Here is a 27,751-nt window from a genome sequence, read left to right as displayed (position 1 = left end):
GCTTGGTTAGTAGAGCAGGACAGCTTTATCTCTGGAGGAGGAAGTCTCGTCACACTGGTAACGAGTCAGCAGCTTGTTTAGTAGAGCAGGACAGCTTTATCTCTGGAGGAGGAAGTCTCGTCACACTGGTAACGAGTCAGCAGCTTGGTTAGTAGAGCTGCTAGTAACCGAAAGGTTGGGGAAACTTGGGGAAACTCAGACTGTGGAGGATAGTAACTGCAAGAAAAAACAAATAAGCAGAGCTGTGCGTTGAAGAACACCTGCCTCCGACTTCCTTGTCGTCTTTAAACAGAAAGACACCCTGAGTCTGATTAGCAAATTTATTTTATATGTTATTTACAAATACACACATTGTTGCCATGGATAACAATTCATGCCATTCATTTTAAGATCTTTTTTATATAAACAGCAGCAGAATATTACAGTGAGTATCCTAGCAACATGTCTCCTCTTCACTTGTTAAAGTGCGTCAGAATGAAGAGATGAGGATGATCAATTACCAATAATCAATTCGATATCATACAAATTGCTTGCTGATTGGGCAAACAGATAGCCCAAGGTGAGAAAACAACAAAAGAGAAATTCAATCTATTCACTCTGGGTTTGGACCATGCATCTAATCAAACAGCACAACAGGTGTAGAAATACAGTTCTAAGAATGCACACTCGAAACACTGAGGACTCAGAAATGATTCCCTACATAGTGCACTACTTTTGACAGGAGCTGTATGGGGATCCTGGTCAAAGGTTGTGCACTATATGGGGAATAGGGTGCAATTTGGGATGCAGATGAAGTTAAATAAAATAACCTTTGAAGACGAACACGCCATTTTCAACATACAACCTAAAACGACTGGTCCATGAGAGTGATCTGTTGGAAGACCAAGACACAGAGGAGGCCGCAGTGGCAAATTATTCTAAACATACGATTTTCTTGAACTACAAATGAGGCACCCATTTCAGTAGCTTGACACAGTCCAGGTTGGGTGTGAGGTGGTTAGAGTATCTCATTGAAGTGCCCTGTTGCATGGACAGGACACTAGTGGATGGAGGTAGTGTGTAGAACAGAACACATTTCTATCTACAGTGACAGTACAGCTACTGTCCATATGCAAAACATAGTAAATGTAGAGTAGCGGCAGCCATTTTGTTCGAGTTGCAGTTCTTTGTCATCTTCTTGCCAGACAAGAGCGAGAATGGCAGGTACTTCGTACGTCCTTAATTGCACTTTACAATAAGACAGACCCAAGTGAAAACACCCCATCGATTCTGGACAAGCTGAATAGAGAGTCTGCATGGACCGGTAACTGCCTACCCCTCCAGAACAGAGAGGTCCGATACAATTCACCAAGTCATTTATTGATACCCGCATACATGTACAGTGGAGACAAACATAAACACACCGAGGCATGTGGACAGAAGACTGAAAAAGTGGTATGATCTCCCACGATCACTTCCACATGGGCGAGGAGGCAGGACGGGACATTTTAGGTCCAGGTATCCGTGTTGCTGTGGGGGTTTTGCAGGCAGAGACAGCAGCTCTAGAGGGCTCTGTGCCGGGGCTCGTCTTGGTTGTTTTAGTCCTGGACGCAGCTATAACAGCTGTACGGATGGTTTTAGCTGTAGCAGAGGAGGGGCTGTGTGTGGAGCGGGGCTGAGAGGAGTGTTGGGTCTCAGAGTTGGAGGTGGGGGCGAGACGTTTGGTCACCCTGAGAGGAGAGCCTCTGACAAAGGCTGGCTGGGTGGTAGCTGTACTACTAGTGGTGCTGGTGCTAGAAGTCCTCTCCCTCTCTGGTCCAAGCCCCAGCCCAGCTCTCTCTGATGCCCGGCGGGTCAAGGTGGGTTTCACTGGGGCCTGCTGCTGGTTCTCAACCCCAGCTTGGCTCCTCTCACTCCTGGTGCTACCGCGCCGCTTCACCTCTGTCTGGGTAGTAGTAGGACGTGTGATGGGTGAGGAGCGTATGGAGGCGCTGCGTATGGACGGGGACGCCAGATGAGTGGAACGTGGTGTAGTCTGTAAATTAGGATTTGGAACGGGGCCGGTGGGTGTTTGTGTCTCTGGTTTGGAAAGAAAATGCACCCTATGGATAGCAGTATTGTTCGGTAGACCTGCACGGGGTACCAAGCCCCGCTTAGCCCCTCCTAGGACAACAGGAGACATCCCCCCGCCCCGAGAGTCCTCTTTCCCCATTGGAGACCCAGAACCAGCCCCTGGAGTCTCCGCCTGCTTCGCTTTCCTCCACTTGGAGCAGAGGCTGGGTGGGGCTCTGGAGAGTGTTGTGGTGGGGGTGGGAGGAGGGGATAGGTTGTCGTAGGAACGCAGACCTCGGACCAGGGTGTGGCACTCAAGGGTTTCGCCCACACGTGGGTACGACCTGTCCCTCTCCCTGTCAGGGCTGGAGACCTCTGGGCATTCCTGTGCCCGCTGTGGGCTCAGCTCTGTTAGGCTGGGAGGCAGCCAGCTCTGTTCCACTGGTGTAGAGGAAGATTCGTTTTCCCTCTGCTGGGTTGGTCCGCCCTTAGGTGAAAGCCTCAGCTCCAAGGCACCACCATGTCCTGGTGTGGTCTCATTGGCTCCCTTAGCCTCCTGGGATTGTGATTGGACACCGTCTGGGGTGTCAGTGGCCATGGATGTTTCTGATTGGCTCTCGAAGGGCTGCTGAGTCACCTGAGTGACCGTTGACCCTGTTAGCTGAGCGAGGTCAGGGTCCTGATGCGCTGCGTCTCTGACTGAGGTGTCTGTGTGTTTCGCCTGAGAAACAGGGGTAGGGTCAGTCCCCTCTAGGCCATACCTGTGTCTAAGACCAATGGTATTTCTTCTCACACTGGGGATGGCAGTAGTGGTAGTGGAGGAGTGTCTATAAGGACTGGCCATAGACTTAGTGGTCAGTACACGCTGGTCAGGGCTGGCATCAACTGTCCGTTCATCGTGGGTTTGAGTCACTCGAGCCGTTGGTGCAAGTCGGCTTTCAATGACGTTAGGAAATATTCCATGTTGGGTTTGGGTGACATTGAATCTACGTCCACACTGGGTTTGAGTGATGTTAGAAGTCAGTTCATGTTGCGGTTGTGAGACTTGAGTCTGAGTTGTCCCCTCATGATTTGGTCCCTTAGTCTCCAGGACTGGTTGATGCTGATGGACCAGGGGCTCTGTCCTGGTCTCGGTCCCCAGGGACGGTCTCTCCTGGTTGGGGTAGGTGGGGCAGGGCAGCCCTGGAGATGTCTGAATAGGAGCGGAGGTGTAGTTCTGGAGGTGGTGGGAGTGCCTGCGGTTCTCCTGGGTTCTAAGGCTGCGCCGGCTCCAGGTGTGGCTCAGGTTCTCAAGGGTTTTCTCTAGGTCATTCTGGTTCTCCTGGGTTCCCGGTGGTGACACCCGACCCGTAACCACAGCCAGGTCCAGGTCCAGCCCTGTACACACGGCCACGGAGCGACGCTTCTCCACTATCTCACGCTCCATCCGTTTCTGCTCCTTCTGTTCCCGCTCAGCATTTTCCTGAGGGAGAACAGGACGAGTTCAATGAGTTTCAGGTAAAAGAAGAAACATCAAGTATACATTTATCAGCACAGCATCTATGCCTCCATCTTCTGTCTTTTTCTCCTCTGTCTACATCTATATCTACGGTATCCATCCCACTACCTCATATTGCTGTCATGCAGAGGGTCATCAATATCTGCCCAAGTTGCAAAGTCGGTTGCCCAACCTAGTCCTGCAAATTATCTTCTTAAAATCCTATTTTAAAATCCAACCCTAACCTTGAATTACAACCAAATGGCATTTTCTTTTTTTTCGTACATTTTTACAATATGTACATAGTGGGAACCCATGCAGACAGCTTGATGTAAAGCAGTCGGTCTCACCTGTACGGCTCTTTGGAAGCGAAGGCAGAATGAGTGGAAGACCCTGCAGGCCTCCTCCAGTTTAAAAGTGCTGTCATCCTCACAGAAGAACTGGACCAGAGCCTGACTGGACATCCTCATCCCCTCCACCTCATCCTCTGCTTCCTTCAGACGCTCCTCTGCCACCTAGAGAGAGAAAGAGAGAGAAAGAGAGAAAGAGAGAGAGGTGGAGAGGAGAGATGGAGAGATGGAGATGGAGAGAGAGAGAGCAAGAGAGAGAGAGAGCGAGAGCGAGAGAGATGGAGAGCGAGAGAGATGGAGAGGAGAGGAGAGAGCAAGAGAGAGAGAGAGCGAGAGAGCGAGAGATAGCAAGATTAGACTGACTGTTGTGTATTTTGACCAAGGAGGAAGAATATGGAGGGAAGAGACTCAGGGTTAACCAAAGCCATGTGAGTTTCAGTTTTGTTCTTTGTGAGTTCATAAATTCTCACTTCACTAGACACCATAGATGTGCTGTAGATCTAGAATGATATATTTTCTAGATCAGTGTGTGTTCTAAATCCATGTTCTAGAATCTAGTTCAGGTCCGTACCTCCAGGAAAGGCTGTGTGAGCTGCTGGATCTCTGCCTCCGTCTGGACACTGATCCTCAGGGATGCCACATGCATGTGGAGCCTGGAGAGATCCTCTACTACCGACTCCTCACACAACCTATAGGAAGACAGAGACAAGAGAGATGCATCACTTTACATTACTTTAAAGGTGGACTCAGCAATATGAGATAGATGCAGAAAGTAAACAGCATAGTGGGTCAATTACCATAACAACTAAGAGTGTGAACAGCATGAAGGAAACCCATACACATGCATAGAAACTGTGTGATACTGTGTGTTGTATCTCGCACATCTCAATATCTCCCGTGCTGCTCGTGGCAACGTCATTTTGCAGAGTCTACCTTCATAGATGATAGTAAAGTGATCGCTGTGAGTTTCTGTGACCAAAAGTTGGCCAAAATATACGACTCTGGATAAAACCATGGGTTTTTAAACCACAACCCAACCGGTTGCTGCGATCCGTGAGAGACTAGCGTGCGGCAAATCAAACCATATGAATCTTTGTTGTAGAAGATGCTGTTACTTAGATTATAACTCAAAGCTGTTCCCAAGCTGTGACCTACATCAAGCTGTTATTTTCCTCTAACAGATAACGTAATACATCCAAAATTTCCCCTTTGGCTCTGCCCCAGCAGGCTGTCGCTCATTACTAGGTCCTGACTGACTTACAGTAAACATGCTTATAGAGAAGGACATTCAACAAGCACAGCACTGATCAGCAACAATGACTGATGCATCAGTATCATGGCGCCGGAGAAGATAGGAGCACGTAAAACGTCAGCTAACTGAATGTGTTTTTTTGTTTCATAACTTATTTTTTTTACTAACAGGCCCAAATCCCCGTCCTTTGCGTGAAGAGAAGACGGAGGAAAAGAGGACAGAGTTCGGGCTACCTTCTGAGAATTCGTAGGCGATCAAAAATACCCCCACTGCCTTCCGTTCTATTAGCTAACCTGCAATCATTGGAAAATAAAATCGACGACCTACGAGGAAGATTATACTACCAAGAGGACGTTAAAAATGAAAATCTTATTCTTCACGGAGTCGTGGCTGAACAACGACATTATCAACATACAGCTGGCTGGTTATACGCTGTATCGGCAGGATAGAACAGCGGCGTCTGGTAAGACATGGCGGCGGACTATGTATATTTGTAAACAACAGCTGGTGCACGATATCTAAGGAAGTCTCGAGGTGTTGCTCGCCTGAGGTAGAGTATCTCATGATAAGCTGAAGACCACACTATCTACCTAGAGAGTTTTCATCTGTATTTTTCGTAGCTGTCTACAGACCACCACAGACCGATGCTGGCACTAAGACCGCACTCAATGAGCTGTATTCCGCCATAAGCAAACAGGAAAACACTCATCCAGAGACGCTCCTAGTGGCTGGGGACTTTAATGCAGGGAAACAAATCAGTTTCACCAAATTTCTATTAGCATGTTAAATGGGCAACCAGAGCGAAAACAAACTCCAGACCACCTTTACTCCACACACAGAGACTCGTACAAAGATCTCCCTCACCCTCCATTTGGCAAATCTGATCATAATTCTATCCTCCTGGTTCCTGCTTACAAGCAAAAATGAAAGCAGGAAACACCAGTGACTAGATCAATAAAAAAGTGGTCAGATGAAGCAGATGCTAAGCTACAGGACTGTTTTTCTAGCACAGACTGGAATATGTTCCGGGATTCTACCGATGGCATTGAGGAATACACCACATCAGTCATTGGCTTAATAAGTGCACAGTGACCGTACGTACATACCCCAACTAGAAGCCATGGATTACAGGCAACATCCGCATCGAGCTAAAGGCTAGAGCTGCTGCTTTCAAGGAGTGGGGGCTCTAATCCGGAAGCTTATAAGAAATACCGCTATGCCCTCCGACAAACCATCAAACAAGCAAAGCTTCAATACAGGACTAAAATAGAATTGTACTCCACCGGCTCCGATGCTCGTCGGATGTGGCAGGGCTTGCAAACCATTACATACAAAGGGAAGCACCGCCGAGAGCTGCCCAGTGACACAAGCCTACCAGACGAGCTAAACTACTTCTATGCTCGTTTTGAGGCAAATAACACTGAAACATGCATGAGAGCACCAGCTGTTCTGGACAACTGTGTGATCACGCTCTCTGCAGCCGATGTGAGTAAGACCTTTAAACAGGTCAACATTCACAAGGCCGCAGGGCCAGACAGATTACCAGGATGTGCACTGCGAGCATGCTCTGACCAACTGGCAAGTGTCTTCACTGAAATGTTCAAACTCTCCCTGTCCGAGTCTGTAATAATAACATGTTTTAAGCAGACCACCATAGTGCCTGTGCCCAAGAACACTAAGGTAACATGCCTAAATGACTACCAACACATAGCACTCACGTCTGTAGCCATGAAGTGCTTTGAAAGGCTGGTCATGGCTCACAACACCATTATCCTAGAAACCCTAGACCCTCTCCAATTTGCACACTGTCCTTTCCCACCTGGACAAAAGGAACACCAATGTGAGAATGCTATTCATTGACTACTGCTCAGCGTTCAACACCATAGTGCCCTCAAAGCTCATCAAAAAGCTAATGACCCTGGAACTAAACACCTCCCTCTGCAACTGGATTCTGGTCTTCCTGACGGGCCGCCCCCAGGTGGTAAGGGTAGGTAACAACACATCCACCACGCTGATCCTCAACACAGGGGCCCCTCAGGGCTGCATGCTCAGTCCCCTCCTGAATTCTCAGTTCACTCATGACTGCACGGCCAGACACGACTCCAACGCCACCATTAAGTTTGCCGATGACACAACAGTGGTAGGCCTGATCACCGACAATGATGAGACAACCTATAGGGAGGAGGTCAGAGACCTGGCCATTTGGTGCCAGGACAACAACCTCTCCCTCAACATGATCAAGACAAAGGAGATGATTGATTGATTACAGGAAAAGGAGGACTGAGCACGCCCCCATTCTCATCGACGGGGCTGCAGTGGAACAGGTTGAGAGCTTCAAGTTCCTTGGTGTCCACATCACCAACAAACTAACATGGGTCCAAGCACACCAAGACAGTTGTGAAGAGGGCACGACAAAACCTATTCCCCCTCAGGAGACTGAAAAGACTTGGCATGGGCCCTCAGATCCTCAAAAGGTTCTACAGCTGCACCATCGAGAGTATCCTGACTGGTTGCATCACTGCCTGTTATGGCAGCTGCTCGGCCTCCCACCGCAAGGCACTACAGAGGGTAATGCGTACGGCCCAGTACATCACAAGCTTCCTGCCATCCAGGACCTCTACACCAGGAGGTGTCAGAGGAAGGCCCTAAAAATTGTCAAAGACTCAAGCCACCCTAGTCATAGACTGTTCTCTCTGCTACCGCATGGCAAGCTGTACCGGAGCGTCTAGGTCCAAGAGGCTTCTAAACAGCTTCTACCCCCAAGCCATAAGACTCCTGAACATCTAATCAAATGTCTATCTAATCAAATGACCCAGAGTATTTGCATTGCCCCCTTACCCCCTCTTTCACACCGCTGCTACTCTGTTATTATTTATGCATAGTCACATTAATAACTCCACCTACATGTAGGCCCATGGCTCTGTACTTGGTCCCCTCCTATTCATATAAATAATTTTGACAAAAATTTGCTAAATTTGCAACTTCACTTTTATGCTGATGATACTGTTATTTATTGTTGTGCCTTGTCTCTCACAAAAGGTTTCCAGAGCTTGCAGACTGCTTTTTATACTGTTCAACATACAGTTGAAGTCAGAAGTTTGCATACACCTTAGCCAAATACATTTAAACTCAGTTTTTCACAATTCCTGACATTTAATCCTAGTAAAAATTCACTGTCTTAGGTCAGGTTCAGCACTTTATTTTAAGAATGTGAAATGTCAGAATAATAGTAGAGAATGATTTATTTCAGCTTTTATTTCTTTCATCACATTCCCAGTGGGTCAGAAGTTTACATACACTCAATTAGCATTGAGTAGCATTGCCTTTAAATTGTTTAACTTGGGTCAAACATTTCAGGTAGCCTTCCACAAGCTTCCCACACAATAAGTTGGGTGAATTTTGGCCCATTCCTCCTGACAGAGCTGGTGTAACTGAGTCAGGTTTGTAGGCCTTGCTCGCACACACTTTTTCAGTTCTGGCCAAAAATGTTCTACAGGATTGAGGTCAGGGCTTTGTGATGGCCACTCCAATACCTTGACTTTGTTGTCCTTAAGCTATTTTGCCACAACTTTGGAAGTATGCTTGGGGTAATTGTCCATTTGGAAGACCCATTTGCGACCAAGCTTTAACTTCCTGACTGATGTCTTGAGATGTTGCTTCAATATATCCACATAATTTTCCGTCCTCATGATGCTATCTATTTTGTGAAGTGCACCAGTCCCTCCTGCAGCAAAGCACCCCCACAACATGACGCTGCCACCCCCGTGCTTCACAGTTGGGATGGTGTTCTTCGGCTTGCAAGCCTCCCCCTTTTTCCTCCAATCTAAACGATGGCCAAACAGTTCTATTTTGTTTCATAAAACCAGAGGACATTTCTCCAAAAAGTACGATCTTTGTACTGTATATATGTGGTAGTAGAGTAGGGGCCAGAGGGAACACAGTCTGAATGTATTGTACTGTTTTTAAAATGGTATTAACTGCCTTAATTTTGCTGGACCCCAGATAGCAGCTAATGGGAATCCATAATAAATACAGACACCGATACTCACAGAGTAACTGACAGTAAGAGTGTTTCCCAAATGGCACCCTATTCCCTATATAGTGCACTATATCTAGAGCTCTGGTCAAAAGTAGTGCACTATATAGAGAATAGGGTGCCACTTGGGACTCAATCTAAGGGTCCTACATAGCTAACCAAACCCAACACCCCAACAGAGCCGTGATATTGAAACAGACATGTTGCTCATGACAAGGGGATAGCTGTATGACTAACAGCTGGACAGAACCGTAACACAATACAGTCCAGTTGGAACTGGTCTTAAAGCAGCTTTGTGGGATGTATTTTGTGTGGGGCGTAGTGTGTGTGTGTGTGTGTGTGTGTGTGTGTGTGTGTGTGTGTGTGTGTGTGTGTGTGTGTGTACGTGTACGTGTACGTGTACGTGTATAGCCTGCGGATCTCATATGGTCCCCAGAAGCATCCAAAACACCACGGGCCATGTTCAAACACTTCCTTCCTTCTTTCCTCCGTTTAATTCATTCAGTCATTACAGATCTGCTGGATTGGTTAAAAGCAATGAAGTGAAAATCTTGCTTTATATGCAGATCAAGCAAATATCTGTTTTTGCCCCGAGGTAGATTTTCAAACTATTAGAACTGGGGCGCGTTCAGCGGGGCAATGTTTTGGAACGTTCGGATAGAAATATGTAATATAGAAGAAACATGCCTCTCTGACATGTAGAACAAGGAATCATGTTGGCTCTATTCGTGGCATTTCTATTTGCAAAGTTTGACAGCGTTTGGCAACTGAACGTTGCCCAGTCCCCTATGAGGAAGGAAGGAGGGCATTTCTAATCTTGGGAGGGATCTGTATTATTGGCTCTTACTGACCTGGAGGCGGGGCCGACGTGTCCTAGTTGGCCGGGAAACGACAGTAAACTCTGGTCCTTTTTCACCGCTTCCTGTGGAGACAGAGACAGAGCTGATCCAGCTATTGTTTCACACAGTGAGCCGTCATAATTCTGGATGAATCATTGCATTGTGTCACGATTCAGTGTGTTGATGTGGTTATTGTGAATTCATGGTTGGTCAAATACAACAAATACCCAACACATAGTTTGAAAGAGATTTTGAAGACCTGTTTTATCTGTGCCAGTTGAACAATTTAGCTAAATAAGAAAAAGTGTGTAGTTTTTGTAAAGGAAACTAAATGAGCAGTCTGTCAGATGGTTGTTAGTCTTCAATAAAAGAGAAGTCTGGGATGAATGAATAGATCTAGAGAGAGTTCATTTAGATGTGTGCCATATTACTGCTATAGCTATAAGTAGGTCTTGACTGAAAGATAAACTAAAGTCAAGCACTTCAAGGGTCACTGAGTGTACAAAACATGATGAACCACTGCTCTTTCCATGACAGACCGACCAGGTGAAAGCTATGATCCCTTATTGATGTCGCTTGTTAAATCTACTTCAAATCAGTGTAGATGAAGGGGAGGAGACAATTGAGATATGGATTGTGTATGTTTGCCATTCAGAGGGTGAATGGGAAAGACAAAATCTTTAAGTGCCTTTGAACGGAGTATGGTAGTAGGTCCCAGGCGCAACGATGTGTGTCATGAACTGCAATGCTGCTGGGTTTTTCACGCTCAAGAGTTTCCCATGTGTATCAAGAATGGTCCACCACCCAAAGGACATGCAGCCAACTTGACACAACTGTGGGAAGCATTGGAGTCAACATGGGCCAGTAACCCTGTGGAACGCTATCAACACCTTGTAAAATCCATGCCCTGACAAATCGAGGCTGTTCTGAGGGCAAAAAGGTCGGGGTGCAACTCAATATTAGGAAGGTGTATATTTGACGACATCAGGGCGAGGGGTGCTGAAGTACAGTAGGATCAGTTTTGCATTCTAGATGATAATGAATACAGCTACAGTATATGGGTAAAGGATACCTGATCCTAGATCAGGTCTTACCATGGCCACGAAGTACAGGAGGATCAGTTTTGCATTGTAGATGATAATGAATACAGCTACAATATATGGGTAAAGGATACCTGATCCTAGATCAGGTCTTACCATGGCCACGAAGTGCAGGAGGTTCATGCCTGGCTTGTTGGCTTTAGTGTCGGCCAGCTTGAGCAGGGATGGGATTCGGAACCCTGCTGCATTGCCTGCGTACCCACCCTGAGGTCAAATACAGTAGGTCAGTGAAAAGAGGTCACAAACAAACCTGACATCTTAAACAAACACATTACAAAACCCAGATGCCGCCAGAATGAGGCTCTGGAACACACCCCAGTCCTAAACCAGCAGCATTGTGCACACAGATAAAGGACAGCTCTCTCTTTCATCTGAAAGGTAAAAAGAAAGGAGGAGAAGAAAGGAAACATGAATACTCACAGCGTTCATGTAGTTTCCTGCCTTCAGAACCAGACGGAGGATGGAGTGCAGCTCAGGACAGCTCAACAGCTCTGAGAGAGAAAGAGAGAGAGAGAGACACCGAGAGAGCGAGAGAGAGACACACAGAGAGAGAGAGAGAGAGAGAGAGAGAGAGAGAGAGAGAGAGAGAGAGAGAGAGAGAGAGAGAGAGACAGAGAGAGAGAGAGAGAGAGAGACAGACAGCGAGAGAGAGAGAGAGAGAGAGACACAGAGAGAGAGAGAGAGAGACACACCGAGAGAGCGAGAGAGAGACACACACACAGAGAGAGAGAGACACAGAGAGAGAGAGAGAGAGAGACACATTGGAAAGAATTAACAAAAGAATCTGAGCAAACAAAAATCTCTAAACAGAGAGTACACAGTGGCAGAATACCTGACTACTGTGACTGACACAAATTTAAGAAAATCCTTGACTACGTACAGACTCAGTGAGCATAGCCTTGCTATTGAGAAAGGTCACCGAAGGCAGACCTGGCTCTCAAGAGAAGACAGGCTATGTGCACACTACCCACAAAACGAGGTGGAAACTGAGCTGCACTTCCTAACCTCCTGCTAAATGTATGACCATATTAGAGACACATATTTCCCTCAGATTACACAAACCCACAAAGAATTCAAAAACAAACCCGATTTTGATAAACTCCCAGATCTACTGGGTGAAATACCAAAGTGTGCCATCACAGCAGTAAGATTTGTGACCTGTTGCCACAAGAAAAGGTCAGCCAGTGAAGAACAAACATCATTGTAAATACAACCCATATTTATGTTGATTTATTTTCCCTTTTGTACTTTAACCATTTGTACATCATTACAACACTGTATATATACACACGATATGACATTTGTAATGTCTTTATTCTTTTGGAACTTGTAATGTTTACAGTTCATTTTTATTGTTTATTTCACTTTTGTGTATTATCTACTTCACTTGCTTTGGCAATGTTAATATGTATGTTTCCCATGCTAATAAAGCCCCTTGAATTGAATTGAGAGAGACAGACAGACAGACCAAGAGAGAGAGAGACCGAGAGAGACAGACCGAGAGAGAGACAGAGAAAGATCGAGACAGACCGAGAGAGAGACAGAGAAAGATCGAGACAGAACGAGAGAGAGACAGACCGAGAGAGACAGAGAAAGATCGAGACAGAACGAGAGAGAGACAGACCGAGAGACAGAGAAAGATCGAGACAGAACGAGAGACCGATAGACAGACAGTCAGACAGACAGACAGACAGACAGACAGACAGACAGACAGACAGACAGACAGACAGACAGACAGACAGACAGACAGACAGACAGACAGACAGACAGACAGACAGACAGACAGACCGAGACAGACCGAGACAGACAGACCGAGACAGACAGACCGAGACAGACAGACCGAGACAGACAGACCGAGACAGACAGACCGAGACAGACCGAGACAGACCGAGACAGACAGACCGAGACAGACCGAGACAGACAGACCGAGACAGACCGAGACAGACAGACCGAGACAGACCGAGACAGACAGACCGAGACAGACAGACCGAGACAGACAGACCGAGACAGACAGACCGAGACAGACAGACCGAGACAGACAGACCGAGACAGACAGACAGACAGACAGACAGACAGACCGAGAGAAAGAGACAGACAGACAGACCGAGAGAAAGAGACAGACAGACAGACTGACCAAGAGAGAGAGAGAGACAGACAGACAGACCGAGAGAAAGAGACAGACAGACAGACCGAGAGAAAGAGACAGACAGACAGACTGACCAAGAGAGAGACAGACAGACAGACCGACCGAGAGAGACAGACAGACCGAGAGAGAGACAGACAGACCGAGAGAGAGACCGAAAGAGAGAAACCGAGTGAGAGAAACCAAGAGAAAGAGAGACAGACCGAGAGAAAGACAGACCGAGAGAGAGAGAGAGAGAGAGAGAGAGAGAGAGACAGAGAGAGACAGAGAGAGACAGAGAGAGACAGAGAGAGACAGAGAGACCTTTGGCCAGATCCCTATGGAACCTGGTCAACAGTAGTACACTATATAGGGAATAAGGTGCCATTTGGGATGAACCCTTAACTATAAAGGCCCTGCTGATGGTTTACCTCTGGCCGCCTCCCTCAGACATCTGGCCGCCAAACAGAGAGAGGTCACGGCAGGGTCAAACTCCTCTTGTAGGATCATGGCATCCAGACGCAGACGAAAGCTAATGGGGAAGAAAATGGGAGGAGAGAAGGGATGAGGGGAGGAGAGGATGAGGGGAGGAGAGGATGAGGGGAGGAGGTGGTAGAGGAGAGAAGAGGAGGATGGAAGTGGTTAGAGCCTTATTGATCCTCAGAGACACACACATCAGCACAGAGTGGAAAGCTAGTGAATCAACCAGTAGTGTGTGGAGGGAGGGGGTCACTGCAAAACGAGGAGATAGACAGTCACCCTGAGAAAAGCAGATCAATTGGAATATTTTGCACCATAGTTAGAAATTCAGGATCAGGGTTTGTAATGGTTGTAAAACATGAGGTGCTGAAAGTTCTAGGGGTTGTGTGGTATACCTTGGGACTTCCACTAGCAGAATCATGAAGAGGTCAGGTTCCCCAAGCCCACTGCGTTCTGCCTTGAACCTCTTCAGACGAGCCTCCTGTGAAAATACCCAGATGGACAGCATAGAGACGTTATCACTCAGTTCTGTTCATATCTACAAGCCTCATTGCTTTTATTGGGAATTCCACACAGGTTTAGAATCTCCAGAAATAATATTTAGAATTCAGAGCTTTGATTGAGCCCAGTGGTAAAACCCACCATCACCCAGGGTGAGCCCAGTGGTAAAACCCACCATCACCCAGGGTGAGCCCAGTGGTAACACCCACCATCACCCAGGGTGAGTCCAGTGGTAAACCCACCATCACCCAGGGTGAGTCCAGTGGTAAAACCCACCATCACCCAGGGTGAGTCCAGTGGTAAAACCCACCATCACCCAGGGTGAGTCCAGTGGTAAAACCCACCATCACCCAGGGTGAGTCCAGTGGTAAAACCCACCATCACCCAGGGTGAGTCCAGTGGTAAAACCCCCCATCACCCAGGGTGAGTCCAGTGGTAAAACCCACCATCACCCAGGGTGAGTCCAGTGGTAAAACCCCTCCATCACCCAGGGTGAGTCCAGTGGTAAAACCCACCATCACCCAGGGTGAGTCCAGTGGTAAAACCCACCATCACCCAGGGTGAGTCCAGTGGTAAAACCCACCATCACCCAGGGTGAGTCCAGTGATAAAACCCACCATCACCCAGGGTGAGCCCAGTGGTAACACCCACCATCACCCAGGGTGAGTCCAGTGGTAAAACCCCCATCACCCAGGATGAGTCCAGTGGTAAAAACCCCATCACCCAGGGTGAGTCCAGTGGTAAAACCCACCATCACCCAGGGTGAGTCCAGTGGTAAAACCCACCATCACCCAGGGTGAGTCCAGTGGTAACACCCACCATCACCCAGGGTGAGTCCAGTGGTAAAACACACCATCACCCAGGGTGAGTCCAGTGGTAAAACCCACCATCACCCAGGGTGAGTCCAGTGGTAAAACCCACCATCACCCAGGGTGAGTCCAGTGGTAAAACCCACCATCACCCAGGGTGAGTCCAGTGGTAACACCCACCATCACCCAGGGTGAGTCCAGTGGTAACACCCACCATCACCCAGGGTGAGTCCAGTGGTAACACCCACCATCACCCAGGATGATTCTTATGACTGTTATATTCTTATAACCATGTCCATATACAACACGTGCAGTCATCGGCAACATCTTTTACAACATGTATTGTCAGTAAGAATTTCTCAACGATGATGTAATGGCAAACTGTTGATCAGGATAATGAGAACCAGATGATGAGGGGTGGGGGGCTACAGGTTAGTCAGCGTTGTTGCAGTAGGAGCTACGGTGTGTCGGAGAGGACACAGAGCAGAGTCTTTACCTCGTCTGCGTCAGGCAGAAGTTTGCAGAGCTCAGACAATTTCTCGGCCCCGTAGCGGGTCCCAACCCCCTGCCGGATATCCTCAACTATGTCCTGGACAGCCCTGTGGAAACATGACAACACACATCAGCTCTATGGATGACTTCTCACACACACACACACACACACACACACACACACACACACACCTCAAACGCAGCTGCACTGTCTGCAGGGTTTAGGGAAATGTGGTTTTAGCCACAGAGGATGGAAGTTACTGATATACTGAGGTGATTCAAGATAACACTAATTATTTAAAAATGAAGAAAAGAGGGGTATCATGCAGGGGTCTGGAATGGTGGAAGGGGTATCATGCAGGGGTCTGGAATGGTGGAAGGGGTATCATGCAGGGGTCTGGAATGGTGGAAGGGGTATCATGCAGGGGTCTGGAATGGTGGAAGGGGTATCATGCAGGGGTCTGGAATGGTGGAAGGGGTATCATGCAGGGGTCTAGAATGGTGGAAGGGGTATCATGCAGGGGTCTAGAATGGTGGAAGGGGTATCATGCAGGGGTCTAGAATGGTGGAAGGGGTATCATGCAGGGGTCTAGAATGGTGGAAGGGGTATCATGCAGGGGTCTAGAATGGTGGAAGGGGTATCATGCAGGGGTCTAGAATGGTGGAAGGGGTATCATGCAGGGGTCTAGAATGGTGGAAGGGGTATCATGCAGGGGTCTAGAATGGTGGAAGGGGTATCATGCAGGGGTCTAGAATGGTGGAAGGGGTATCATGCAGGGGTCTAGAATGGTGGAAGGGGTATCATGCAGGGGTCTGGAATGGTGGAAGGGGTATCATGCAGGGGTCTAGAATGGTGGAAGGGGTATCATGCAGGGGTCTAGAATGGTGGAAGGGGTATCATGCAGGGGTCTAGAATGGTGGAAGGGGTATCATGCAGGGGTCTAGAATGGTGGAAGGGGTATCATGCAGGGGTCTAGAATGGTGGAAGGGGTATCATGCAGGGGTCTAGAATGGTGGAAGGGGTATCATGCAGGGGTCTAGAATGGTGGAAGGGGTATCATGCAGGGGTCTAGAATGGTGGAAGGGGTATCATGCAGGGGTCTAGAATGGTGGAAGGGGTATCATGCAGGGGTCTAGAATGGTGGAAGGGGTATCATGCAGGGGTCTAGAATGGTGGAAGGGGTATCATGCAGGGGTCTAGAATGGCAGCATGGGTTTGATTTTCTCTGATCACTGCTTGGTAAACACACACACTGTAGGTCAAGATGATCTCTTATCTGACTGACTGTTGGGGGAAAGGGCCTTTGACGCCACACCGCATGACATGTGCCCTGAGCAAGCAAAAAAACACACACACACACACACACACACACACACACATACACTTAGAGGTTGAGATATCACCAGACAGAGAGAAAGAGCAGAAACTAGCCAGTTCCTGACTGTGTGACCTCCAGGAGCCAGGAGTCCATTACCTTCATCTGCCTGACTCCCTCCAGGAGTCCATTACCTTCATCTGCCTGACTCCCTCCAGGAGTCCATTACCTTCATCTGCCTGACTCCCTCCAGGAGTCCATTACCTTCATCTGCCTGACTCCCTCCAGGAGTCCATTACCTTCATCTGCCTGACTCCCTCCAGGAGTCCATTACCTTCATCTGCCTGACTCCCTCCAGGAGTCCATTACCTTCATCTGCCTGACTCCCTCCAGGAGTCCATTACCTTCATCTGCCTGACTCCCTCCAAATGACTAATCAGTCCTGGTGGCTCAACCTCTCCACTCCCCCCCCCCTCCCCCCCTCTTTCCCTAACTTCCCTCTCTCTCCCTTATTGTCCCCTCCCCCCACTATTTCCCTGACTCCCCTTTCTCTCCCTTATTGTCCCCTCCCCCCACTATTTCCCTGACTTCCCTCTCTCTCCCTTATATTCCCCTCCCCCCACTATTTCCCTGACTTCCCTCTCTCTCCCTTATTGTCCCCTCCCCCCACTATTTCCCTGACTTCCCTCTCTCCCTTATATTCCCCTCCCCCCACTATTTCCCTGACTTCCCTCTCTCCTACTCTTTCTTTCCCTTCCTTTATTACATACATACACTGAACAAAAATATAAAAAAGCCACATGCAACAATTTCAAAGATTTTACTGAGTTAGGTCCTAATCTATGGATTTCACATGACTGGGAATACACATATGTATCTGTTGATCACAGATACCTTTAAAAAAAGGTAGGGGCGTGGATTAGAAATCCAGTCAGTATCTGGTGTGACCATCATTTGTCTCATGCAGTGCGAAACATCTCCTTCGTACAGAGGTAATCAGGCTGTTGATTGTGGCCTGTGGAATGTTGTCCCACTCCTCTTCAATTGTTGTGCAAAGTTGCTTGATATTGGCAGGAACTGGAACATGCTGTTGTACACGACGATCCAGAACATCCCAAACATGCTCAATGGGTGACATGTCTGGTGAATATGCAGGCCATGGAAGAACTGGGACATTTTCAGGTTCCAGGAATTGTGTAGAGATCCTTGCGACATGGGGCCGTGCATTATCATGCTGAAACAGGTGATGGCGGCAGATGAATGGCACGACAATGGGCATCAGGATCTAATCACGGTATCTCCGTGCATTCAAATTAAATGTAACTGTGTTCGTTTTCCGTAGCTTATTTCTGCCCATACCCTAACCCCACCATGGGGCACTCTGTTCACAATGTTGACATCAGCAAACCGCTCGCCCACACGACGCCATACATGCTGTCTGGCATCTGCCCGGTACAGTTGAAACTGGGATTCATCTGTGAAGAGCACACTTCTCCAGCGTGCCAGTGGCCATCGAAGGTGAGCATTTGCCCACTGAAGTCGGATGTGACGCCGAACTGCAGTCAAGTCAAGACCCTGGTGAGGATGACAAGCACGCAGTTGAGCTTCCAAGAGACGGTTTATGACAGTTTGTGCAGAAATTCTTTGATTGTGCAAACCCAGTTTCATCAGCTGTCCAGGTGGCTGGTCTCAGATGATCCTACAGGTGAAGAAGCCGTATATGGAGGTCCTGGGCTGGTGCGGTTACACGTGGTCTGCGGTTGTGAGGCCGGTTGGACATACTGCCAAATTCTCTAAAACAACGTTGGAGGCGGCTTATGGTAGAGAAAATAACCTTCCTCCAGTCAGCATTCCAATTACACGCTCACTCAAAAACATCTGTGGCATTGTGTTGTGTGACAAAACTGCACATTTTAGAGAGGCCTTTTATTGTCCCCAGCATAAGGTGAACCTGTGTAATGATCATACTGTTTAGATCAGCTTCTTGATATGCCACACCTGTCAAGTTAATGGATTATCTTGGCTCTGTCTGTCGGCCCTGTGTTCACTAATACCATGGCTCTGCCTGTCAGCCCTGTGTTCAGTAATACCATGGCTCTGCCTGTCGGCCCTGTGTTCACTAATACCATGGCTCTGCCTGTTGGCCCTGTGTTCACTAATACCATGGCTCTATCTGTCGGCCCTGTGTTCACTAATACCATGGCTCTGTCTGTCAGCCCTGTGTTCACTAATACCATGGCTCTGCCTGTTGGCCCTGTGTTCACTAATACCATGGCTCTGTCTGTCAGCCCTGTGTGAGAGGGGAGTATGAGAGGGGAGCTAACATGATACAGACCAGACTCCCAGTGGTTCAGGACAGTATGAGAGGGGAGATAACATGATACAGACCAGACTCTCAGTGGTTCAGGACAGTATGAGAGGGGAGATAACATGATACAGACCAGACTCCCAGTGGTTCAGGACAGTATGAGAGGGGAGATAACATGATACAGACCAGACTCCCAGTGGTTCAGGACAGTATGAGAGGGGAGATAACATGATACAGACCAGACTCCCAGTGGTTCAGGACAGTATGAGAGGGGAGCTAACATGATACAGACCAGACTCCCAGTGGTTCAGGACAGTATGAGAGGGGAGATAACATGATACAGACCAGACTCCCAGTGGTTCAGGACAGTATGAGAGGGGAGCTAACATGATACAGACCAGACTCCCAGTGGTTCAGGACAGTATGAGAGGGGAGATAACATGATACAGACCAGACTCCCAGTGGTTCAGGACAGTATGAGAGGGGAGATAACATGATACAGACCAGACTCCCAGTGGTTCAGGACAGTATGAGAGGGGAGCTAACATGATACAGACCAGACTCCCAGTGGTTCAGGACAGTATGAGAGGGGAGATAACATGATACAGACCAGACTCCCAGTGGTTCAGGACAGTATGAGAGGGGAGATAACATGATACAGACCAGACTCCCAGTGGTTCAGGACAGTATGAGAGGGGAGCTAACATGATACAGACCAGACTCCCAGTGGTTCAGGACAGTATGAGAGGGGAGATAACATGATACAGACCAGACTCCCAGTGGTTCAGGACAGTATGAGAGGGGAGATAACATGATACAGACCAGACTCCCAGTGGTTCAGGACAGTATGAGAGGGGAGATAACATGATACAGACCAGACTCCCAGTGGTTCAGGACAGTATGAGAGGGGAGATAACATGATACAGACCAGACTCCCAGTGGTTCAGGACAGTATGAGAGGGGAGCTAACATGATACAGACCAGACTCCCAGTGGTTCAGGACAGTATGAGAGGGGAGATAACATGATACAGACCAGACTCCCAGTGGTTCAGGACAGTATGAGAGGGGAGCTAACATGATACAGACCAGACTCCCAGTGGTTCAGGACAGTATGAGAGGGGAGCTAACATGATACAGACCAGACTCCCAGTGGTTCAGGACAGTATGAGAGGGGAGATAACATGATACAGACCAGACTCCCAGTGGTTCAGGACAGTATGAGAGGGGAGCTAACATGATACAGACCAGACTCCCAGTGGTTCAGGACAGTATGAGAGGGGAGATAACATGATACAGACCAGACTCCCAGTGGTTCAGGACAGTATGAGAGGGGAGATAACATGATACAGACCAGACTCCCAGTGGTTCAGGACAGTATGAGAGGGGAGATAACATGATACAGACCAGACTCCCAGTGGTTCAGGACAGTATGAGAGGGGAGCTAACATGATACAGACCAGACTCCCAGTGGTTCAGGACAGTATGAGAGGGGAGCTAACATGATACAGACCAGACTCCCAGTGGTTCAGGACAGTATGAGAGGGGAGCTAACATGATACAGACCAGACTCCCAGTGGTTCAGGACAGTATGAGAGGGGAGATAACATGATACAGACCAGACTCCCAGTGGTTCAGGACAGTATGAGAGGGGAGATAACATGATACAGACCAGACTCCCAGTGGTTCAGGACAGTATGAGAGGGGAGATAACATGATACAGACCAGACTCCCAGTGGTTCAGGACAGTATGAGAGGGGAGATAACATGATACAGACCAGACTCTCCTTAAGGCAGCTCTCCTTAAGGGTCTGAGCAGGTGTCAACTTTGACCCCCTGGGTCACCATCTTACCCCCCACCCACCCTGTGCTCCCCTACAGTCCAGCTGCTAAGGCAGGATACCATCTCCTAGACACCTGTCACCATCTTGACACCCCTTGTCCCCTCATACTTAGACAACCCCCCCCCCGTCATGACACTAACACACTTACGTGCACTCACACGTGCGCACAGACACACTTCCCACTCCTTGATAGATTGCTCATCCTCTCTAGTATGGAGGGTTGTTCCCCTGAGTGCTATCCTAGCCCCTCCTACAGACTCTAAAAGCTTTTCTGATTCATGGTGTTGACTTCTGATACCAGAGCACCATGCACTCTCTAGGACCTTCTATTTATTACAAATAAATACTTGTTAGGGGGAAAAAATGAAAGCGTGTGCTGAGGAAAGGGTAGTTGATCCTTACGTCTTAAACTGCCGTAGAAATATCCCAACATTCATACTGCGTTTGGAGTCCAGTAGTGAGACCTGCAAACACGGATGCAGAGAACATGTCAGATACTATCATCAAGGTGGAATAATAGTCAGTAGTCTACCGGTAAATCAGCGGAGGCTGCTGAGGGGAGGACGGCTCATAATAATGGCTGGTACGGAGTGAATGGAATGACATCAAACACATGGAAACCATGTGTTTGATACCGTTCCACTTATTCCACTCCAGCCATAGCTACGAACCCGTCCTCCCCCAATTAAGGTGTCACCAACCTCCTGTGTGGTATTTGCAGTATATCTTTCAACCTTACAGACAACACATTCCATCAATATAGGCTTCCTGGCAGTTTAAAGTACACCTAGCCTCTGTGCCAGTCAGTGGCTGCCTCTAGCCAGCATGCTGTTGTCTTGGCACAGCAACAACATACCACTGCTGAATGGAGACCGACTGGCAGTAACTCATACTGCACTCCTATCCCATACCTCGTCTCTGGTGCAGTCTCTCCCCCACACATCGCCAGCCCATCTCACCCTCTCCCCCACCCATCTCGCCAACCCATCTCTAGCCCTCTCATCCTCTCCCACCCATCTCCAGCCCTCTCATCCTCTCCCACCCATCTCCAGCCCTCTCATCCTCTCCCACCCATCTCCAGCCCTCTCATCTTTTTCCACCCATCTCCAGCCATCTCATCCTCTCCCACCGATCCCAGCCCATCTCACCCTCTCCCCCGCCCATCTCACCAACCCATCTCCAGCCATCTCACCCTCTCCCCCACCCATCTCGCCAACCCATCTCTAGCCCTCTCATCCTCTCCCACCCATCTCCAGCCCTCTCATCCTCTCCCACCCATCTCCAGCCCTCTCATCCTCTCCCACCCATCTCCAGCCCTCTCATCTTTTTCCACCCATCTCCAGCCATCTCATCCTCTCCCACCGATCCCAGCCCATCTCACCCTCTCCCCCGCCCATCTCACCAACCCATCTCCAGCCCTCTCATCCTCTCCCACCCATCTCACCAACCCATCTCCAGCCCTCTCATCCTTGTCCAGCCCTCTCATCCTTGTCCAGCCCTCTCATCCATCTCCAGCCCTCTCATCCTCTCCCACTCATCTCCAGCCCTCTCATCCTCTCCCACTCATCTCCAGCCCTCTCATCCTCTCCCACTCATCTCCAGCCCTCTCATCCTCTCCCACTCATCTCCAGCCCTCTCATCCTCTCCCAGCTATCTCACCTTATCTGTGGTGGTGTCCTTGGGTGAACTGCATCGCATCAGCACAGACCTGCGTCTCAAACTTCCTGCTCTGTCCTGAGGTTTACTGTCCTTCTGTCCAAACAGCTCATCCAGAGAATGGAGGTCTATAGGGAAATCTTCTTCCTCCGTAGCCGCTCCGCTCCAGACACTCTTCCTCCCCTCCACCTTCTCCTTAGGGATCTGCTCCCAGTTCAGCTTCCTCAGCCGGCTGCGATGGGCCGAGTCCATACGGGTCAGAGGAGAGGAGCAGGAGGTGGAGGGAGGTGGGGGCGGAGGAGGGGGGGGAGGAGGTGGTGGAGGAGGGGTTTGGGTTAGGGGAGCAGAGGTAAGGCCAGGAAGGGTGTCCATCGCTGTCACTTCCAAGACGAGGGGTGCAACACCGCGAGGGCTGGCGGGTGGCGGTCCATGAAAGGCACGGGACTCCTTGACGGACACGGTTAGGTTGATAAGCATAGAGGCTAGGTGGGAGTTAGGATAGGGCTCAACTAGGGTTTAGGACTGGGACTGGTTGAAGAGCATTGAGGCTAGTTGGGAGTTAGGATAGGGCTCAACTTGGGTTTAGGACTGGGACTGGTTGAAGAGCATAGAGGCTAGTTGGGAGTTAGGATAGGGCTCAACTTGGGTTTAGGACTGGGACTGGTTGAAGAGCATAGAGGCTAGTTGGGAGTTAGGATAGGGCTCAACTTGGGTTTAGGACTGGGACTGGTTGAAGAGCATAGAGGCTAGGTGGGAGTTAGGATAGGGCTCAACTAGGGTTTAGGACTGGGACTGGTTGAAGAGCATAGAGGCTAGTTGGGAGTTAGGATAGGGCTCAACTTGGGTTTAGGACTGGGACTGGTTGAAGAGCATAGAGGCTAGTTGGGAGTTAGGATAGGGCTCAACTTGGGTTTAGGACTGGGACTGGTTGAAGAGCATAGAGGCTAGTTGGGAGTTAGGATAGGGCTCAACTTGGGTTTAGGACTGGGACTGGTTGAAGATCATAGAGGCTAGTTGGGAGTTAGGATAGGGCTCAACTAGGGTTTAGGACTGGGACTGGTTGAAGAGCATAGAGGCTAGTTGGGAGTTAGGATAGGGCTCAACTTGGGTTTAGGACTGGGACTGGTTGAAGATCATAGAGGCTAGTTGGGAGTTAGGATAGGGCTCAACTAGGGTTTAGGACTGGGACTGGTTGAAGAGCATAGAGGCTAGTTGGGAGTTAGGATAGGGCTCAACTAGGGTTTAGGACTGGTTGTGGTCTAGCATTGCAGATAGCCAGAGTTCAACATAGATAGATGGATATTGAGATGTAAGGTATGGGGGCTAGTTAGGCTGTAGCTTTAATGTCTCTACTCAACCAAGGTGTGTCCTCTCTCTATTCTCTTCTCACAGTGGTGCAAGTCCCAGTCTCTCCAATCTAGGACAACAACAACACAAGGAAATCAACTCTCAGAAAAGTTCAGACATAGACAGACATACCTCAGAATACCTCTCATGCCATCTTGATTATGCTAATAGCAGTATAGGCTACGCTGGTATCAGACAATGTAATGAAGCATTTCATCCAGTCTCCACGATCACATGGCTTATTTAAAAGACAGACAGACATACATTATAAATACAGACCCTGTCTAGTCTGGTCTAGTTCTGGGCTTGACATTAACGTCTTCATATCTTTTAGTTACTATTTATTTAACTAGGCATGTCTTTTAGTTCCCAGACATTTACGATGACACTAGATGTGCTCTGGGATTCGGAAGCGAAGTGTTCCATTGTCACTCATTGTGATTACCTGATGTAAAAGGTTGAGCCTCAGCCTACATCAACCTATGGCATTTGGAAACTATGTAACTTGTGTTGTGTATTGTGATTGACAAACCACATTTGCAAATAATAAAGTATTTCTTATGTCTGTATTCTTTATGAAAAAAAATTACAAATAAAAAGCTACTAATAGCAACACCTGGCTAGTCCTTTAATTAGCAGCATGGTTATGCCTGTCATATCTCTGTTCATCACTCTCTACAGCGGATCTAACTGGCTGTTACACTGCCTGAGATATATAACCTCCAGTTCGGTTACACTCTCCAAGGCGGTAACACTCTCCAGTTCGGTGACACTCTCCAGTTCGGTTACACTCTCCAGTTCGGTTACAGTTCGGTTACACTCTCCAGTTCGGTTACAGTTTGGTTACACTCTCCAGTTCGGTTACAGTTTGGTTACACTGTGGTTACAGTCTCCAGTTCGGTTACAGTTCGGTTACAGTGTGGTTACACTCTCCCGTTCGGTTACAGTTCGGTTACACTCTCCAGTTCGGTTACAGTGTGGTTACACTCTCCAGTTCGGTTACAGTTTGGTTACAGTGTGGTTACACTCTCCAGTTCGGTTACAGTTTGGTTACACTCTCCAGTTCGGTTACAGTTTGGTTACACTCTCCAGTTCGGTTACACTCTCCAGATCGGTTACACTCTCCAGTTCGGTTACAGTTTGGTTACACTCTCCAGTTCGGTTACAGTTAGGTTACACTCTCCAGTTCGGTTACAGTTCGGTTACACTCTCCAGTTCGGTTACAGTTCGGTTACACTCTCCAGTTCGGTTACACTCTCCAGTTCGGTTACAGTTCGGTTACACTCTCCAGTTCGGTTACAGTTCGGTTACACTCTCCAGTTCGGTTACACTCTCCAGTTCGGTTACAGTTCGGTTACACTCTCCAGTTCGGTTACACTCTCCAGTTCGGTTACAGTTCGGTTACACTCTCCAGTTCGGTTACAGTTCGGTTACACTCTCCAGTTCGGTTACAGTGTGGTTACACTCTCCAGTTCGGTTACAGTTCGGTTACAGTGTGGTTACACTCTCCAGTTCGGTTACAGTTCGGTTACAGTGTGGTTACACTCTCCAGTTCGGTTACAGTTTGGTTACAGTGTGGTTACACTCTCCAGTTCGGTTACAGTTTGGTTACACTCTCCAGTTCGGTTACAGTTTGGTTACACTCTCCAGTTCGGTTACACTCTCCAGATCGGTTACACTCTCCAGTTCGGTTACAGTTTGGTTACACTCTCCAGTTCGGTTACAGTTCGGTTACACTCTCCAGTTCGGTTACAGTTCGGTTACACTCTCCAGTTCGGTTACAGTTCGGTTACACTCTCCAGTTCGGTTACACTCTCCAGTTCGGTTACAGTTCGGTTATACTCTCCAGTTTGGTTACACTCTCCAGTTCAGTTACAGTTCGGTTACACTCTCCAGTTCGGTTACAGTTCGGTTACAGTTTGGTTACACTCTCCAGTTCGGTTACAGTTAGGTTACACTCTCCAGCTCGGTTACAGTTCAGTTACATTCTCATATGAAGTTCAAGGTGTTGGGGAAAGTACTGGGAGAGAGAGGAGGGTTTCACCCTGATGCCTGCCTCAAGTCCACACCTCCACAATGCCCTGCCTGTTGCATTTCCTTCTAATTATTGCAAATTTAGACATCAGAGGGAGAGAGGTGTATTGAAACAAATGATCCTCTCTCACACACACATTATAGAGTTAACGAAAACGTCCCTACATTTCTCGGGTATTATATTACTAGATTATCATCAGATAAGACAAGTCCAGTCACGAATATTAAACAGATTCCAAAATTTAGCAATAAGCGTCACGCACCCACTGGAAAGTTTATTACTAACCTGCAATTACACAAATGAGTCATAAAGGTTTCAAGTGCATGTTCTATTTCATCTGATTGAAAATAAGTTATTCAATCATAAATGGCAACATGTGGGCCTCCTCATTTGGTATTCTTTGCATGAATGACAACAGTGGGGCACTGAGGCGCTTGATCAATGCCAAGTTAGTTGTTCCACTTCGCACCGCATAGCCTGATGGTTTTAATCAAGGAGGAAAGAAGAGTAAGCCTTAGGTTACAGGACTGCTTTTCTATGGAAACGCCGAAAACAAACACATCCAATTGTCAAATGTAGCCTAAACGGTGTCAGTTCCTAAAATAGACTTTCATTTAAAACACTCAGTCACCTGGAAGTTTTAAATTAAATCTCTGCACATGTTTTTTTCTCAATGAAATGTAGGCTAAATTACTTTATAAAACAATGGTTAAGGCAATAGAGAATTTGCAATAATGCAATTCCCCGGTTAATCGAAATCCTCTCATGGTTATTTCCAATTTTTCCTGCAACAAAATCCCTAAAAACAAAACCACATGCTACTTACAGTGCGTTATGATGCGATATCCAACTTTCCAAAGTTATTGCCAACACTTATTTTACAAATCCTTATTTATTGTTGTAAACTTCAATGAAAAACACATTGTTTTATTTCGTTCTCTGTTGCTTGCCTCCTCACTCAAGCCAACGCATTATGCTGCTCCGCAGCTTCAAGTGTTCTCCTCTGCTCCGCTCAACTTGCAGGAAAACTTTCCAAGCGCTGAAGGAACGCGCATGCCCGCCGCCGCGTCCTTCATTTGCCCAGGGACGTTTTGGAACAATCGGAAATAAATATGTTAAGTAGAAAAAAACTTGCCACCCTGACATGTAGAATAAGGAATCACGTCGCCTCTATTCATGCATTTCTATCTGCAAGGTTTCAAGACGTTTGGCAACTGAACGCGGTCCTGATCTTTTTGCGTTGTTTCCGCCCAACTTTGCCATGTGATGGACAAACAGGTACTTCATTAACCATTCCAGTGGATTCGCCTGCATACCTGGGCTCATTTATAATACCCTGGGAACATTTATAATACCCTGGGACATTTATAACGGGTTTACACATTATTTCACACGTAATTGTGAGTAAAAAAGTGTACCCAAGAAAATGATATAGAAAGTGCCATTAGAATATGCTGTATAGATACAGTTGTTGCCAAATATATTGGCACCCTTGCAATTTTCTTAAATAATTCGCTATTTCTTCTCAAATAAGTTGAAATTGAAAAGATGTCTGGTCTCCACACCTTGTTATTGTATTTTCAACATTGTAGAACTACTTTTATGTTTGTATACTAAAGTTTCCAATTTAATTTGAAAATAAAGACAAATGGCAAGGACAAAATGATTGGCACCCAGTAGCTAGTACTCGTTGCACAGCCTTTGGCCAAGAAAACAGCAACACAATTTTCTTGTAGCCACCAATGAGCTTTCTGCACA

At 47.8% G+C, this 27,751-nt stretch overlaps 1 protein-coding gene across 1 annotated transcript; it reads right to left on the bottom strand.

Annotated features, from left to right (window-relative positions):
- Positions 1-306: 306 nt before the first annotated feature.
- On the bottom strand, positions 307-27,248 carry LOC106604256 (FH2 domain-containing protein 1). Its single transcript, XM_045717905.1, has 12 exons — positions 26,820-27,248; positions 22,615-24,028; positions 21,358-21,419; positions 15,494-15,596; positions 14,083-14,168; positions 13,639-13,739; positions 11,506-11,576; positions 11,182-11,289; positions 9,998-10,068; positions 4,430-4,547; positions 3,859-4,023; positions 307-3,493 (listed from the first exon to the last, which is right to left on the bottom strand). Exons 2-12 carry the CDS (start codon positions 23,086-23,088, stop codon positions 1,451-1,453), a joined length of 3,402 nt encoding a protein of 1,133 aa, XP_045573861.1. The 5' UTR covers positions 23,089-24,028; positions 26,820-27,248; the 3' UTR covers positions 307-1,450.
- Positions 27,249-27,751: the final 503 nt, after the last annotated feature.

This window comes from Salmo salar, chromosome ssa05 (assembly GCF_905237065.1).
Source record: "Salmo salar chromosome ssa05, Ssal_v3.1, whole genome shotgun sequence".
Taxonomy (NCBI): Eukaryota; Metazoa; Chordata; class Actinopteri; order Salmoniformes; family Salmonidae; genus Salmo; species Salmo salar.
Note: the sequence above shows the minus strand (reverse complement) of the source record. Positions and strands in the feature narration are given on the sequence as shown.